This window comes from Haliaeetus leucocephalus, unplaced genomic scaffold (genome assembly GCF_000737465.1).
Source record: "Haliaeetus leucocephalus isolate CR32 unplaced genomic scaffold, Haliaeetus_leucocephalus-4.0 Scaffold395, whole genome shotgun sequence".
Taxonomy (NCBI): Eukaryota; Metazoa; Chordata; class Aves; order Accipitriformes; family Accipitridae; genus Haliaeetus; species Haliaeetus leucocephalus.
This window is the reverse complement of record NW_010972831.1, coordinates 5,365,371-5,380,004: the sequence shown is the minus strand read 5'-3', so window position 1 is coordinate 5,380,004 and position 14,634 is coordinate 5,365,371. Positions and strand designations below refer to the sequence as shown.

General features: G+C 52.7%; 1 protein-coding gene across 1 annotated transcript; it reads right to left on the bottom strand.

The window, feature by feature from the left end:
• Window positions 1-6,642: 6,642 nt before the first annotated feature.
• NLE1 (notchless homolog 1 (Drosophila)) lies at window positions 6,643-14,531 on the bottom strand. Its single transcript, XM_010573734.1, has 13 exons — window positions 14,511-14,531; window positions 14,027-14,170; window positions 13,718-13,935; window positions 13,528-13,607; window positions 13,149-13,225; window positions 11,671-11,768; window positions 10,035-10,227; window positions 9,472-9,607; window positions 9,055-9,101; window positions 8,695-8,897; window positions 7,584-7,743; window positions 7,428-7,498; window positions 6,643-6,755 (listed from the first exon to the last, which is right to left on the bottom strand). Exons 1-13 carry the CDS (start codon window positions 14,517-14,519, stop codon window positions 6,743-6,745), a joined length of 1,449 nt encoding a protein of 482 aa, XP_010572036.1. The 5' UTR covers window positions 14,520-14,531; the 3' UTR covers window positions 6,643-6,742.
• Between the last annotated feature and the right edge of the window lie 103 nt (window positions 14,532-14,634).

Here is a 14,634-nt window from a genome sequence, read left to right as displayed (position 1 = left end):
CCCCCCCCACGGGAAAGGAGAAAGCGGTGAGTGTGCAGACGGGGGTCTCTCAGGCCGCCACCGTCTCCTGCGGCTCCCGCCGCTCCGCCAATGCCTCCCTACCGAACGACAACCCAGCCAGCCCCGGCGCCGACTGCCCAGACCTCCGCGCCACCCCACGCCTTTTGTAGACCGCATCGCGCAGGCCCCAGCGCTCGGCTGCTTCCGCCGGCGGCCAAAGAGTGCCTCACCCCGTTTAACCCGGCGGGAGCGCGAGGCGGGGTCCCTCCGCCGCCGTCTCCTCAGGAGCCCGCCCTGCCCCGCCGACCTCTCCTCAGGGTCCCGCCGCCGCCCCTCAGCCCACGGCTGGGCCTCGGCCCCCCTCCGGCCCCGCACCCCGCCATGGCTCCTGAGGGGGTCCTTGTCAGGGAGAAATGCGACCCACGCCCCGGGAACCACCCCCTATCCTCAGCCCGGAGCTGGGGCTGACAGGCCAAACTCAAGCTAAGCCCCCCCACACCGAGCTATCGCTTCTAACACTTGCTGTATTTCACTTCAGTCGTTTTCTTGGTCACCTCAGGCCCACCTGCCAGTGAGGACAAAGCTGAGGGGTCACCAGGAGAGGAGGACAGGCCAGAAGTGCCCCATGAGCCGGCTGCCCTCACAGCACAGAGCGAGGGAGGGCAGGTGCCGAGACAGTCATGCAGCAGCCAGAGGCGGGAAGGCAGGTAATCGGTCACCCCACCCTGCCTCTCTGCCAGGGCAGCGATACTGCTTACCCAGCACCCCCAGGGTCACACACGCTCAGCGCTGTCCTGGCTCCATTAGTAAGCAAGACTCTACAATGAACTTAAATGAACGGAGAAGCAATGGAGGAACAAGTGTGCAAAATGCTGTAAGTCAAAGGTACTTCAAGTTGCTCGCTCTCTTTCTAAGGAGAGCAACGGCTGTAATTTACAGCTTCTGCCCTCCAGCACGTATAGATCAGCCTGGGGCTGTTTACAGCAACATGTACAAACATTAAAAAAAAAACCCAACCAGCCACTGCACACCAGTCACATGGAGCCTTTGACCTTCACCTCCAGATCTACATAATTACGCTCCTTTCCTTTGTTTTCCATTCCTTACTGCTCTCTACCCCTTCCTCTCTGTCCTTGTTCTCCATCACACCACCTCCACATCCTGGAGCTGTTTCAGGCCTCTCCAGTATCTGCCCCAGACACCCTCAGCACTCTGACACCACAGCAGCAGCGATTAACCCTCCACCGAAGTTACAGTTGACACAAAGTGCACATCGGGATCACACAGGGCAGAGCTCCGACCCCACATAGCTGTGCTGCACCTTCCCTCATGTGATATAGGGTCTGCTTTCAGCACCACTAGATCAAAACAGAGACTGAGCAGAGTTATGCTGTTGGTCTTCTCCCTATAGCAATAGATTCTTAAGGGAATATTGACAGCTTTATGAAGGACATTTTAAGCTCTAGACATCATACAGTGACATCAGAGGAATGCAAATACATCTGTTTTGTACCAAAGAGAACAAAAGGGCTTTAAGACCTCTCGAGACTGAACCCCCCCCCCCTTTATTTTCTGAAGTCCTGAGCTCCCATCCAAAATCCACTCATGGCACTACCCCAACAAACAAAACTGAGAAAGTGAAGCTGACCAAGTAATTTCAGCGGCTCAGAACACCCCCGTGGAAGGAATAAATGAGATGTAAAAATATTCCAAGTTAATCATAAATTAAAGTGTTGGTAGTAACACAGACACTTTCTAGTATGCATTCACAGTGCCCCTTTAAAACGAGGAAAAAGCCCACAAGTCTCAATGTGTTAAATATTCTGATTCAGAAAATAATTTCCCTGAGAATTGGCTGTTTATTGCCATCCACCGATTCTCACATTCAGTATTAATCCTCTCAGCATCAGCGTGTAACCTCACCCCAAAGTCAATGCCACAAGCTACGTTTCAGGGAAGTTGAAAAAAAGAAATAATTCAGAAAGATGCCTTTTGAACAGAGAAAGCCACTTCAGGAATTTCTAAGTCACTCATTCTGCATTACACTTCAAAACCAAGATGCATTTCCTTTCAGTAGCAGCACGTCTGATGTCCTTTTGTCCTCGTAATAGGGCTGGAGCCCTCAAGCAGGTTTATTTCAGCACAGCAAGGACAAAACAGCCAGGAGCAGCGGGGAGGTTTGACCAGAATAACTAAACATGCTGCCGTCGCACTGGGATTCGAATGGGATCTGAAGGGCTGAGGTCTGAACAACCGCTCGATGAAGGGCTGCGGGATTTGCATGCAGGTCACTCATTTGAGCTGGGTCCTTGATTAGCGTCTGGGAGAGTTTCTAGGTGTCAATATTTCCAGCATCAGCGGACTACAATAAACCTATTTACAAACAGCACCTTCACTTGCTTTCGCTGCTGAAAGAGCTCGGAGACAGAACAGATTGAATTCACCCACCTTTCCCAAAGGGAGCCTCATTTGGGAGAGCAATGCAGGATAAGCCCATGGGGCTCATGCTGCTCCTCCCTTGCCCAAGGAATACACACAGATACTCCCCATTTCGCACTGGCAGGCGGCAGCAGCCCTGCAGCACTCGGAGGGATGCACTGCTCCAACAAGCCACGCAGCAGGACAACAAAATACCCAGCATGCTCAAAAAACTGGCCAGGCAGCAGGCACCAGTACCATGTCTAATCGACCACAGTGATCCTTCAAAAGCACAGAGTACTGTGTCCTGAGTTAATTTTTAATATCATACTGTGCAAGAGCTGCAGCCCACTGACAGAGACCACCAGCAACTTACAGCTCAGCAAGGACCACCAATTTACAGGGTCAGAATGAAGAAAGCAGAGAGTAACAGCACTGGAGATGGATTTGTGGCTCTCTCCCAGCTGTACTACATCAGTTCAGCCAGGACTCATGATCACAAGAGCAACAGATCTAGGAAGGAACTGGCACCTTCCAGGATGCTTGTCTGAGTACACAGAAGTACACCTTCATCTGGCAGCAGCTCCCCAGAATACAGTCATCACTGTCCTGAGTTTCCGTAACACCTTTCATCCTCAAAAGTGCTAATGGTCTTCACAGCAAGCCCTTTTCTGCCATACCACCAAAATGCAGCCCTTTAAGGTAGAAACATCACCTGAGCAGTGCCTGGGTTGACCCAAAGAAAAGCAGAAAGACTGCTTTTCCTAATGTTCATGCAGAACAGTGAATGAAGATTATTTTCTTCCTGTTCATTGAAAGATTTTTCTTGTATCTCTCCCCAGGCTATAAAGATGCACATGGAAGTTAAATTACTGATCTGGGAAAATAATCAAGAGATCAGCTGAATTGAGCAGAACGTTGAACATGTGGCTCCAAGGACCTGAGGAGCATAACGCGTATGCCACTTGGCCAGTCCTCCTGCACGGATAAACAGAACACACAGACCCAAGAATAGTTTTCACAAGGATGCTAAGGCCTCACTTATCCAAACCAACCCAGGAAGGCAGGAGTCTGGCACCATCCTGCTCATCTCAGCGCTATCCCAAATGATCTACTTCACTCTCGGTGTTCTTACCATTTTCTTCTCTCCTTCCTTCCATCATACCCAGGAATTTATTAGACAGGTAAACCTTTCCTGGAGGACTGGCATGCTTCCCAGTCCTTACCGTCACTGTCCTCCCATTGGGGATTTGTAACAAAATTAATGGTGGCATCAGCTGAGATATCACAGCATTTAAAGGAGAAAGTATCAGAGGGCTCTGCAGGACAAACAGTTTCTGGATATGCTTAAAATTATTCATATATTACCAGTGAAAAATAACGCCCTCATGGTAGGCATACCTGTGTGGTATGCTTAACAAGTAACTCGGGAGAAACTGCATTGAAACACAGCAGCAGATACTGAGATTCCTATCACACAGCATTGGAAAAGTTCAGGTGTTTCAGCAGGTTTTTTGTAAGGTTAGCAATGCGGTTCCCAGAAAAACAATCAGAAAACTCCAGACTACTTTCTAGATTTGCCCTTTAACAAAAAGTAATGTCTTCCCCGTTAATAACACCATCAACCCAAATCCGCATCTGCAGTCCTAAAAATTAGCTAATTAAAGCTCACATCACCATTGCCAGCAAAGCGAGGGAGGTCACGCGCTTGCTTCGTCTCCTGCCAAAAAGGAGCCACCTCCGAAGCAAAAGGCAGTGGTTCTTCCCTAGTGAATGAGAGCAGGCAGGAGACTGTAGAGCAAGGCCTGGGAAATGCTGCATTCAAATAAAACTGGGAGCAGCGTTACAGGATTGCTTAGGAATACAGCTGGAATGGGGCCAGCACTTAGTGTGCATGAAGGCTGGTACTGTATGAATGATAAAAATAGTAGCAGCTGCTTAGATAGGAAAATATGATTTGGTCTACATGCAAACCCATCACACAGTGTGGTTCAGAATCTACCTGCTTTCAGGTCAAAGAAAGATTAAAGCCCAGATAGCTAATTTTGGTGTAAACTTAGTTGCAAGGCCCTCTCTTTCTTCAGGGTCTCACTTTGCTTTGGCAAACCTTTCTGCTCCAGCATTAGGAAGGTGGGTTTTAACCAGGCTCTGTTCAGTGCCTAATATCACAGCAGCAGAGTCTGAAGGCAGAAGCTAGCCTATGTTAGGAGCACGGCCAGAGAGCACAGCGATTGCTTTGGTTTGGAAATCAGTTGACAAGGAAGTGGTCTTTAGGTACACGTACAGACACACACGTGGCCAAACCAGTCCCTGCAGGCAGGATCACTTCCCCCAGCTCCAATACATCCCTACTTCTAACACAAAACACACAGTGGATTAACAGGGCACAGTGACCCCATGCAGTGCTTTGGGAAATGAAGCAGATAACGATGCTTCTTCCCTCAGGAAGAGCCACATACTACCAGGAGCTGCGGAAGCTGCCGCTTTCAGCAAGTCAAACCCAGGGACACAGAACTGAACTCCCAAGGGTGGATTGTTTCCTTTAGCACAGGCAGCCCAAAAAACTCATAAAATGGGCAGGCTTCTCAACTGTTACCAGAGATCCATCAGCTGCACATGTACTCCTCTCCTTCCCAAGGGCATGGCAGTCTGGGGAGGCAGAATTATCAGCTAGTTTTAAATCACCCTGTCCCACAACATTTACCTTCATGAATTACGAAAGGTTTTGTTTATGCAGATGGACACAACATGGCCTTCACTGTCAGCAAGAACCAGCTGGAGGAAGCACGTTAATGAAAGAGCAGGTACAGGATATTGAGTTCTTCCCAAAAGATCCCATGAAGATAGAGCCTGCTGACTTGGCTGGCAGAAAGAGATACTAACAACAGGAACTGCAATTTGTGTTCTCAGTCATATTAAAGATTTAACTCTTTGTTCCAGTCTTTTGCGCACCTGAACACTTGCAGACAAGCAAACGGCCATTACTGCACCATCCCCCCTTAATTCTCCAAAGCTATTCTGACAGCAGGAATAAAGTCCTAAAATGCATCTTCTGCAGCTGGGAAGCATCTGAGACCCAAACTTCTGTTCTGAGTTGTAGTAATCACTGAGTAGCAACTGCAGTATGAGGGCTACGGAGAATGTTTTAGCCTTCGTGCTAACTTGCTGCAACTAAATCTGACAATGTGTTTTCTACTCCTTAATAATCACATGTTGATTTTTACTGTTCCATAAGCATCCTGGAAATAAACACTAAATCCAGGTCTATTCACCTCATGACTGTTGGAAGCCTGAATAGACTTAAAAAGATCAGAAGCAAGCTTACAAATATATGACTGACAGTGTGAATCCCTCTCACTCACTGGGCAAGCAAATGCACTTGAGAAATTCCAGAAGGCGCCAACTCTATGCAATGGAATTTTTGCCATTTACTGTGACAGTCCCAGCCCTGCTGTCACCACGTATCCAGGCCAAGGGACAACCACCACCCAAAACGCCTGCTCCATTCCTCCCCTTCCCCACCCTTTCCTTCCTTCCCCCTGAGCTGGCAGCGGACTGGAAATAGACACTCTCTCCCCTGTTCAGAGGCACAAGTGCCTCATTTCCCCATTTCCAAGAGCCGTTCAGACCTGAAAACTCAGCACAGCTCTAGCAGTCGTTTGAAGTCCATGCCTATTGCACCCTGAACTGATGAGTGAATGAGTTATCTGCTGTTGATGCAGAGGATCACTAATAGATAATGCCTGGCACAGCCCACAGGGAAATGGGCTGAGTGGAAAGGCAAAACCTTACTGGAAAAACAAGAAGCCCCAAGACCTTACTCTCAGCAGATCTTTGTCCCAGGCATGCAGCGGAGCACAATTCTGCAACGTAATGATGTGCTGAATTTTCCCATTCCTCTCAACCTCTCTGAAGGTCACAAAAGGACAACCCTTTCTGTTCCCACTAACAGCCTCTTCTCTGCAGGATTTTTCACACAGCAAGAAAGGGCATGAGCCATCCCCACCCTTCGCTTGCCCCTTTCAAGGCGGCAGGCTACTGTAAGGCTAAAATTTCAATAAAAAGCCAGTTGAGATGGAGGCAGATGAGATAACCCTCCTGTAATGTTCAGAGGAAATCATCCTGCAAAGCACAGCTCTTAATAAGAACTAGAATTAAAATTTCCTTAAATAAATATAAGGAAAGAGTCCATGAGGGCAGCCAACAGGAACAGGGAGTCGTGCTTGGGTCAGCCTCTGTCGTCCATCACCTTGCAGACCTCCCAGGCAGGTTGCACTGAGGGCAGGCCATCTTAGGACAGGACCGGCACCTTCGTGTCGCTGCTCTATCGACGCCATCTACAAATGGAAAGAGCTGCTGTGTCCCTGTGGTCTGGCATCAGCGCTGCCACACAGCCCAGCAGGTACTGTACGAGAGCAGCACAGCAGAGGCTTGGGGCCTGGGTTCCTTATCATAGAATGGTTTGGGTTAGAAAGGACCTTAAAGATCATCTAGTTCCAACCCCCCTGCCATGGGTAGGAACACCTTCCCCTAGAGCAAGTTGCTCAAAGCCCCATCCAGCCTGACCTTGAACACTTCCAGGGATGGGGCATCCACAACTTCTCTGAGCAACCTGTTAAGAATGCCTCACCACCCTCATAGTGAAGAAGGTCATCAGCCATGGTAAAATGGCAACCAGCTCACAGGCATTTGTCTGTCTGCATAACTAGGAGATAGAGGAAGGTGAGAAAGGAAGGGTCTGACTGACTGGTACAACTGTTCCTTCACCTCTCCAGGAGCCAAATTTCACCACTGACTGCTCAGTTGGAGGGACTCTGCTTTCTAGTCATCTCCCAGGGGACAGCAGCAGTTCCTGCCCTGAGGGAGGTTAGGTCACCAGGCTGGAATTTGGCCCAGAGCTGTGCTCTCTGCAAGGAGAGATCATGCCCTGACTATGCAGGCCTCTGCAAGGAGACTGCGGCTCTGAAGGAGCTCCAACATCCTCTATGGACAGACAACAGGTTACTTACATCCGCAAACACTTATCCTTCCCTCCACTTGCTACCCTCTGTCCGTCCGGGCTCCAATCCGTTGCATACACCTAGTATTAGGGAGAGAGAGTTACCTCTGCTGGGAGGGGTCATTCCTGCTTCTCTCAAACACCGTGGCTGGACCAGACACCTCACCTCATCTGCATGGCCAGGAAGATCAATTGCCAGTTTCTTCGTCTTGGCATCCCAGACCTTCAGTGTGCTGTCACTACTCCCGCTCACCAGCAAGCGGCTGTCAGCTGACCAGGCAATCTGATACACAGCTGAGACGTGCCCTCTCAGCGACGTCAGGTACCTGGTGCGGAGGAGGCACAAAGCTGTTAGAGAAGTATGCAGCCGGGTTTGTGCCAAACCTGCCCTTGCCCAGCTTTCGTGGTTCTTCTCCACCTGTGAGCAAGCAAGCACAGTCATGGGATGCCCAGCACACCGCAAGCCAGCACACACAAGGCAGTCAATTGCTATAGAGAGTCCATAGGTCTTTCAGTCTGTCTAAAAACCCTCTCAGATGGGCTGAGAGCCTTCTAGAGGATGGCTCTTCATCTCAACTCCTCTGCCGAGAAACCCTTACCCAGCAGGCAACACTACAGCCTTACTGTACAGATGTGTCCTTCCTCTCTCTGGCTGAGCAGCCTGGATTTAGAAGGACCATTAAAATTACTGACATGAAATGCAAGCTCATCAGTATAAAGGCTGATTTATAGGGAGGGACTGCTGCCCCAGAGAGCTCATCAATATTCTAGCTGAAGGTTAAAAGCCAGACTACAGGAGCATCCAAACACCAACAGCACCACTTGTAACTACAAGAATTTGCATCGTCCAGAACAAGCTGTTCTCTGGCACAGGAACCGTTTAAACCGGGACAGTCTACAGTATACAATGCACATGTCTTCAGATCAGCCAAGTGGAACATCCCATCCCACCGCAGCTGTACCTGCCTCAGAGAACTGACCCTGCAGCAGGCTGCATGTGCCACATGGGTGCCAGGCAGTACTGTGGCTGGGTGACAGCAGGGTTGCACACACCCAGCCAAGCACAGACCCCATACCACAAGAAGAGCTGGAAAAGGGACTTCCCAAGGGCAGAGACAGACAGAGGCAGCAGAATTACTTTGCATGAGTTCAGGCTACAGAGATGCTGAACACACCAGGGAGTTGCTGGCAATAACACTGGAGCCCATCTCTGTGTAACCTGTGCATTACACACAGACGCCATACAAGCACCTCTGTAACAGAACAAACCAACTCACTTTCCTGTCCTACCATCCCAGAGCTTTATGGACTTGTCAAAGGAAGCACTAGCTATTATCCGGGTGTCTGGCGAGAAGAGGACTTGGTTAATCAATGCCTGGTGGCCCGTCATTCTCTCCAGCGGCTTCTTGTCTTCTGCTGGTCTCCAAAGAAACAGTGTGAAATCATCTGACCCTGAGACAAGCCTTTCTGGTTCCTGGCCCTGAAAAAGGGATGAAAGAACCCAAGTCTTGTACAATCCAGGTGTGGAGAGCTTGGAAGCACGCCAGTGTTGGGGTCAACAGCCAACCGTGCATGTTTACTGCTTCCACCGGTAATAAATAGTGTTAGAAATGACAGTAGGGACAAAAGGGACTTACCCTGACTTGGTCATACCTCTGCTGTGCCTTGTCCTTCAGTTCTGCCACTGCAAGAGGGAAAGCGAGATTTGCAATCCTTAGGCGAAAGGAAACTTTATGACCCTGTGATGCCAACTCCAATCCTGGCTCCGTGGGCCAAGCAGATGCATTTGTGACTGCTCACCCACTTTCTCTTTGCTAAGGGTGATACTGGGAGCAAAACCCCTTGAAAACAGTGGCCTTCCCGTTCCCTAGACTGCTTGACCCTGTGCATGGGCAAGGAAGATCATGGCTGCCAGCATGACCAACACCAGCACAGGATCTGTTCCCAGCTCTCAAGATTGCTTTGGCTCACGGCAGCATTAAGAAGAGACATCAGGTCTCCTCACTATCTTCCCCACCACCTCCCCCAGCCTACAACACCAGTGCTGCACTTACAGGAGCCACTCACATCCTGTGGATTGATGGTGGCTTCAGCAGGTTCGAAGGCACCAGTGCGGAGAACGTAGTCGGTGCTAAGGGCCATGGTGTTCACCCAGTGAGCGTGGCCCTGCAATGTGCGGCAGAGGACCCCCTGGAAACAAAACCACCTGCTTAGAGAGAGATGGGCAGGACAGAGCCAGACTGCACAGGACCCACCTGACCCACTGAGCTGCAAGGACCAACCCTAAGCTTTCCAAACCCTCTTGCCCAAGCTGCAAGCAGGACTGTAGCCAGCCTTAGCAGGGAAGAAACAACACTGTTGAATCAGTTTCCTGCAGGGCCTTGCAAGGAGTCCACCAGCACAGGTTGCTCCAGGGATGTTTCCAGCTTTTAGCCCCATTTTATGCTTTTAGGGATGAAAACATTGCACAACAGCTACCCCCGCCAGATGGTGTCAAGCAACAGGCTCTGACAGATTAAGAGGATACAGCACCCACTCTGCACCTCCATTTTCCAGGGCACAAACTGTGGGTCCAGCCCCCTTCACCAGCAGCCCCAGGGCTGCCTGCCTCACTTACGTCCTGGCTCCTCCAGACTTTGATGGTCCTGTCCTGGGAGGAGGAGTAGAGCAAGCCATCACCCCCCCACTTCACACACGTCACTGACTGTGTGTGGCTTGTGAGGATTTTGTCACACCTGCCCATCAGGGTGTCCCAGATGCGGATGCTGCCATCCTTGGAGGCACTGGCGAGGTAACGGCACTCTGGGTTTCTGGGCAAAAAGAAGATCAAATCCATTTGCGCAGAACACACAGCTCCTCCACCAAGCTCTTCCCCCATCAGCCCCAGAGGATTCAAGGGTCCGGAAGTCAATAAAAGACAACTTTCTCTTTTGGCTTAAGATCAGAGAGAGGCCGGGCAGGGGCAGAGCACTGACCTACAGGGAACAAGATCCACCAAGGCGAGGGAAAGGCAGACAAATGCTTCCCTCCAAACCGACTCCTGGGCTGCACACTGGAGGCATCAATCCAGGGTAAACCTGGCACCTGAGCCCTTGGCAATGTCCTTATTTTCACAGGAGGCAGCTTTAACCTGCTGGCTAATGAGGGGACCTCAAACTGGCACCTTCCCTGGGTACTGGCTGGGGAGAGCCCTGGGCAGGGGGATCAGTCTGCCTTATGCAGGCAGCGCAGACCGGTGGCAACAGGAACACATTGAATGCTCCCCTGCCTATGCCATGCTTCACCTCCGGCAGAGAACATGCTGGCCTGCAGACATGGTGCTGCTGTGCTGGTAGGGCTGAAAGCAACAAAGTCCATCTGTGTGGCTCATGGGGGCAAATTTAACACATCTGGAAGCAGCTGGCCACAGCCCAGCAAGGACAGGGGAGCCACAGCTTTCTGTCCTTTGCACAACAAACACGGTTTTAATGTCAAAGAAAGCGGTCCCTGGCACCAGCAGCAGTGAGGAAGAGCATAGCCCTTCCTGTTGCGCAGGAACTGAGTGGGGAGCGCAGCTGGCTGGAGAAAGAGAAGTGAAGCCCTGGCAGGCTCGTCTCCCTCCTCTCCATTTCCTCAGCCTCCTTTATAATCAGTTTTTGCTAATCCAGTTAATTGTTTGCAAATAGCTGGAGTTTCCTACTGGCAAATTCAATTTGCAGGACTCTGCTCTGAAGGGCCTCTTTTTATTTATTCCTATAATGTCTTGGATTATTGGCTACAACTGACGCCCTGCACCGACCTCTCCCAGACAGAGCTTTAGCTGATCAACCCTCACGATACATAAACAGGAAGACACAGGAAACCAGGATGCAGGAGAGCAGAAAGGGAGTGCTCTGCAGAGCCTGAGCTCGGGCACCACGCAGGCAGGCTTTCCTGCTCCCAGCTCAGCACGCTGGGGAAAAGCATCTCAAATGTTTGTCCAGCACCATGAAAAAATTGTTTTCCATAGGCAGGTATGTCTTTTACACAGGGGAAAAGAGGCACAGCTTGGCAGTGACTTCCCCAGCAACCTCACGGGGACTGTGAGCAGCGGCTGGAACTCCTGGTTCCAAGCTAGATGCATTTTTCCCAGCCCACCTTGGAGGCTGCCCTCCTGCACACACCCCCTCTGCAGACCATAACGGCAAAAAAGCAAACAGGAGCAGTGCCCTTCAGGTCAGGCTGCTCTTTTCCATACCAGTAAAGGGTAAGGGCTGGGCTGGCCCTTCACTTACATGTGGAGTGGTTCCCAGCACAGACACGTGATCCATTTGGAGTGGCCAGAGAGCACCCGGCCGATCTGATTGCCGGTGGCTGGGTCCCAGAGAAATATCTGTCCAAGAGAGGAAGCAAGAGGGTCGCGTCAGGCCACACACATCATGTGAATCCCAGGGACGTTTGGGCTCCATTTAGAAAGCATAGGTGTCCTTGGTGTCGCATTTACATTGGCAGAAGCAGGGAGCAGAAAGGGAGGGGGGCAGGTGGGCTGGATGCCTTTCCAGATCCCTGCAGGAATCAGCTGACATCTCAGAGAATGAGACCTGATCGCCCTCCTCTCTGCCTAAAATGCTGCTGCTGCTGCTACAAAAATATCTGCCTCAACCCAAAACTGATACAGGTCCCCAAAAAGCCAGCCTGAGCCTTTGACACCCTGTGCCAGAGAGTTAGTGAACGTTCGCAGAGTGTGATGAAAGCCAGAGTGTGATGAAAGCCAGAGCGTGCTAAATGCTACTTATTATCGGATTCTGTGGGTGGGACACATGCTGGTTTTCTCTTGTTTTTTCTGTCTCTACTTAAATGTTCATCCAAAGAGCCAAGGCATTAGTCATCTCCTAGTTAAGAACCTGGGAAAAACAGGGAAACAGAGGACAAGCAGCTCCCTGGGTTAGATTAAAGCCAAAACAGCACCAAACCAGGGCATGAGCCACCCTGGTCCAGCCCGTTTCCTTGGGGCTGGTATCACAGTGGCCTGACAGAGTGGCCGCTCAGAAAACGAGCGCGGGACAGCAGCTCTTGGCAGCTCTACAGCCACTCATGTTGCTCCCGGGCTGTTCAAAGGTCAAAGCAAGCAACTGCCCCTCTGCAGCTCAGCCAGTTGCTGACTCACTTTTAATTGCCCACAAGTGCTCCCGCTTCCCCTTAAGTGCCCACATTTTGCCCCACAGCCAGGACAGAGCCCCTATCACATTCCTGTGAGAAGGAATTTAGCTGTGTCTGAGTGAGAGCACTGTGAAACAGGCTGCTGCTGCATGTCTGGGTCACGAAAACAGCAGCGCTGGCTTGGCTGGGTGATACCCTTTCTTGCTCCAGACACCTCCCTCATGACGGAGCCGTCTGCCAAGGACCACATCCAAAGCCTGGACTCTTTCCTGTGCTGAGGGAAAAGCATCTGCCACAAGACAGCTGGGCTCAGCAGCGAGAGGTCTACAAAAGCGACAAAGCCGGAGCCCTGCCCAGCCCAGAGTTCGGAGACACTATTTGCAATGACTGTGACATACCCACGTACGAAGCTCCTCTAGGGCATGGGAATCCTGCTCAAAACAACTGGATACACCTGTCACACCCCCCCCAAAACAAATTCTTTGCACCTAATCCCCCAAAGCTTCTTTACCAGGTTTCATTTCAGTTCAGAACAGAGCTGCAGAGAGTCTCCACGCTCCCACAGACCCCCCACCCCGGCCCCGCACCAAGGGAGCAGGGAGCCAACGTGTACCTGGCTGTTCTTGCAGCCCGAGGCCAGCTTCTTGCCATCGGGCGACCAGGCGATGCTGAGCACCCAGTGCCGGTGACCTGGCAGAGAGAGCACGAGCGGGCATGAGTGGAGAGCTGTGACCGTCTGTCCCCAGTGTCCTGGCATGCAGCCACCCCGAGGCAGGACTGGATGGAGGTGGAGGGAACCCTTCGTGTTCCTCCTGGCCAGACCCTCTTCCTCCGCTTCGTTACTCAAAGAGAGCTACTCCCTTCCTGAGCCATGGTCCCGGCCTACATGGCTCAGGCAGCACCCAGGCTCTGCTGTTCATCCTCCCGAGCGTGCAGGGGGTCCGTGAGGGAGGGGGTCAGGAGCTGCCCTCCCGGGACACCCCCGCACCCACCTTTGGCTGTGAACTGCGGCGTCTCCGTGCTGAGGTCCCAGAAGCGGACAGTGGTGTCTCCAGAGCCGCTCGCCAGGTACCTGGGAGAGGAGCGAGAGCCCGGCTCAGCGCAGTGTTCCCAGGGAGGGAGGGGAAAACAGCAGCCACTGCCCTACCCTGAGCCCCCCACCCCACAGCCAGACCCTCGTACTTTCCCGTGGGGCTGAAGGCCACGGAGATGACGGCCTCGGTGTGCCCCTCCAGGGAGCTGGTGCAGCGGGTCACCGCCCGCACCCTGAACACTGCCTGTGGCTGGTAGATGATGTCCAGGACCTTCTCCGTCTCCACGCTCTGCCCCGCCAGGGTCTTCTCCAGCGACGCCACGATCTCGACATCATGGACGAAGAAGGCCAGAGGCACTGGTTCATCCTGGAGGAAGAAATGGCAGGAGAGGTAGCGAGGGGTGGCACTGGGTTAGGGTAGGGGGGGGTTACCGGGGGATCTCGGGGGAGGGTCTCACCTTCTGCAGGAGAGCATTGCAGACCAGCTGCAGCTTGTCCGGGGTGATGGTGACCGGGACGTCGAAGGGGGAGCCCAGGGATTCCCCCGCCTCGTCCCGGAACTGGATCAGGAGCCGCTGCACGTCCTCGTCCGGCGGCATGCTCTGCGGGACAGGGGGCTCAGGGGCGGGGGATCCCACCGGAGAGGCGGGGGGATAGCCCCACAACCCCCCACCCGGGCAACCATACCCCGCGTGGGGGACAAAAAAAGGGGCCGCTACGGGGGAACCCGGCGTGGAGCTCGCGTGGGAGGGGAGAAACACCCTACATTGACCAGGGCCCCAGGCGGCGTGGGGGTAGGAGGATCCCCACAGGGGAACCCCAGGGGGGTCAGGAGGCTCCAGAGAGCCCCAGCACCCCCAACCCCTCCGGCATCTCCGTGCAACCCCGGCCCCGCTCCCCCTCCACCCGCCCCCGGTAAGCTCCGGCCCCGGCCCCGCTCACCGCGGCCATGTGCCTGCGCGGCCCACGTGGGCCGGAAGCGGCCCCGCCGGGGCGGGAGGCGCTGAGCGCGACGCTGCTGCCCCCTGGCGGCCGGCGGTGGGGACAGCGCCCCGCCGGAGGTCCG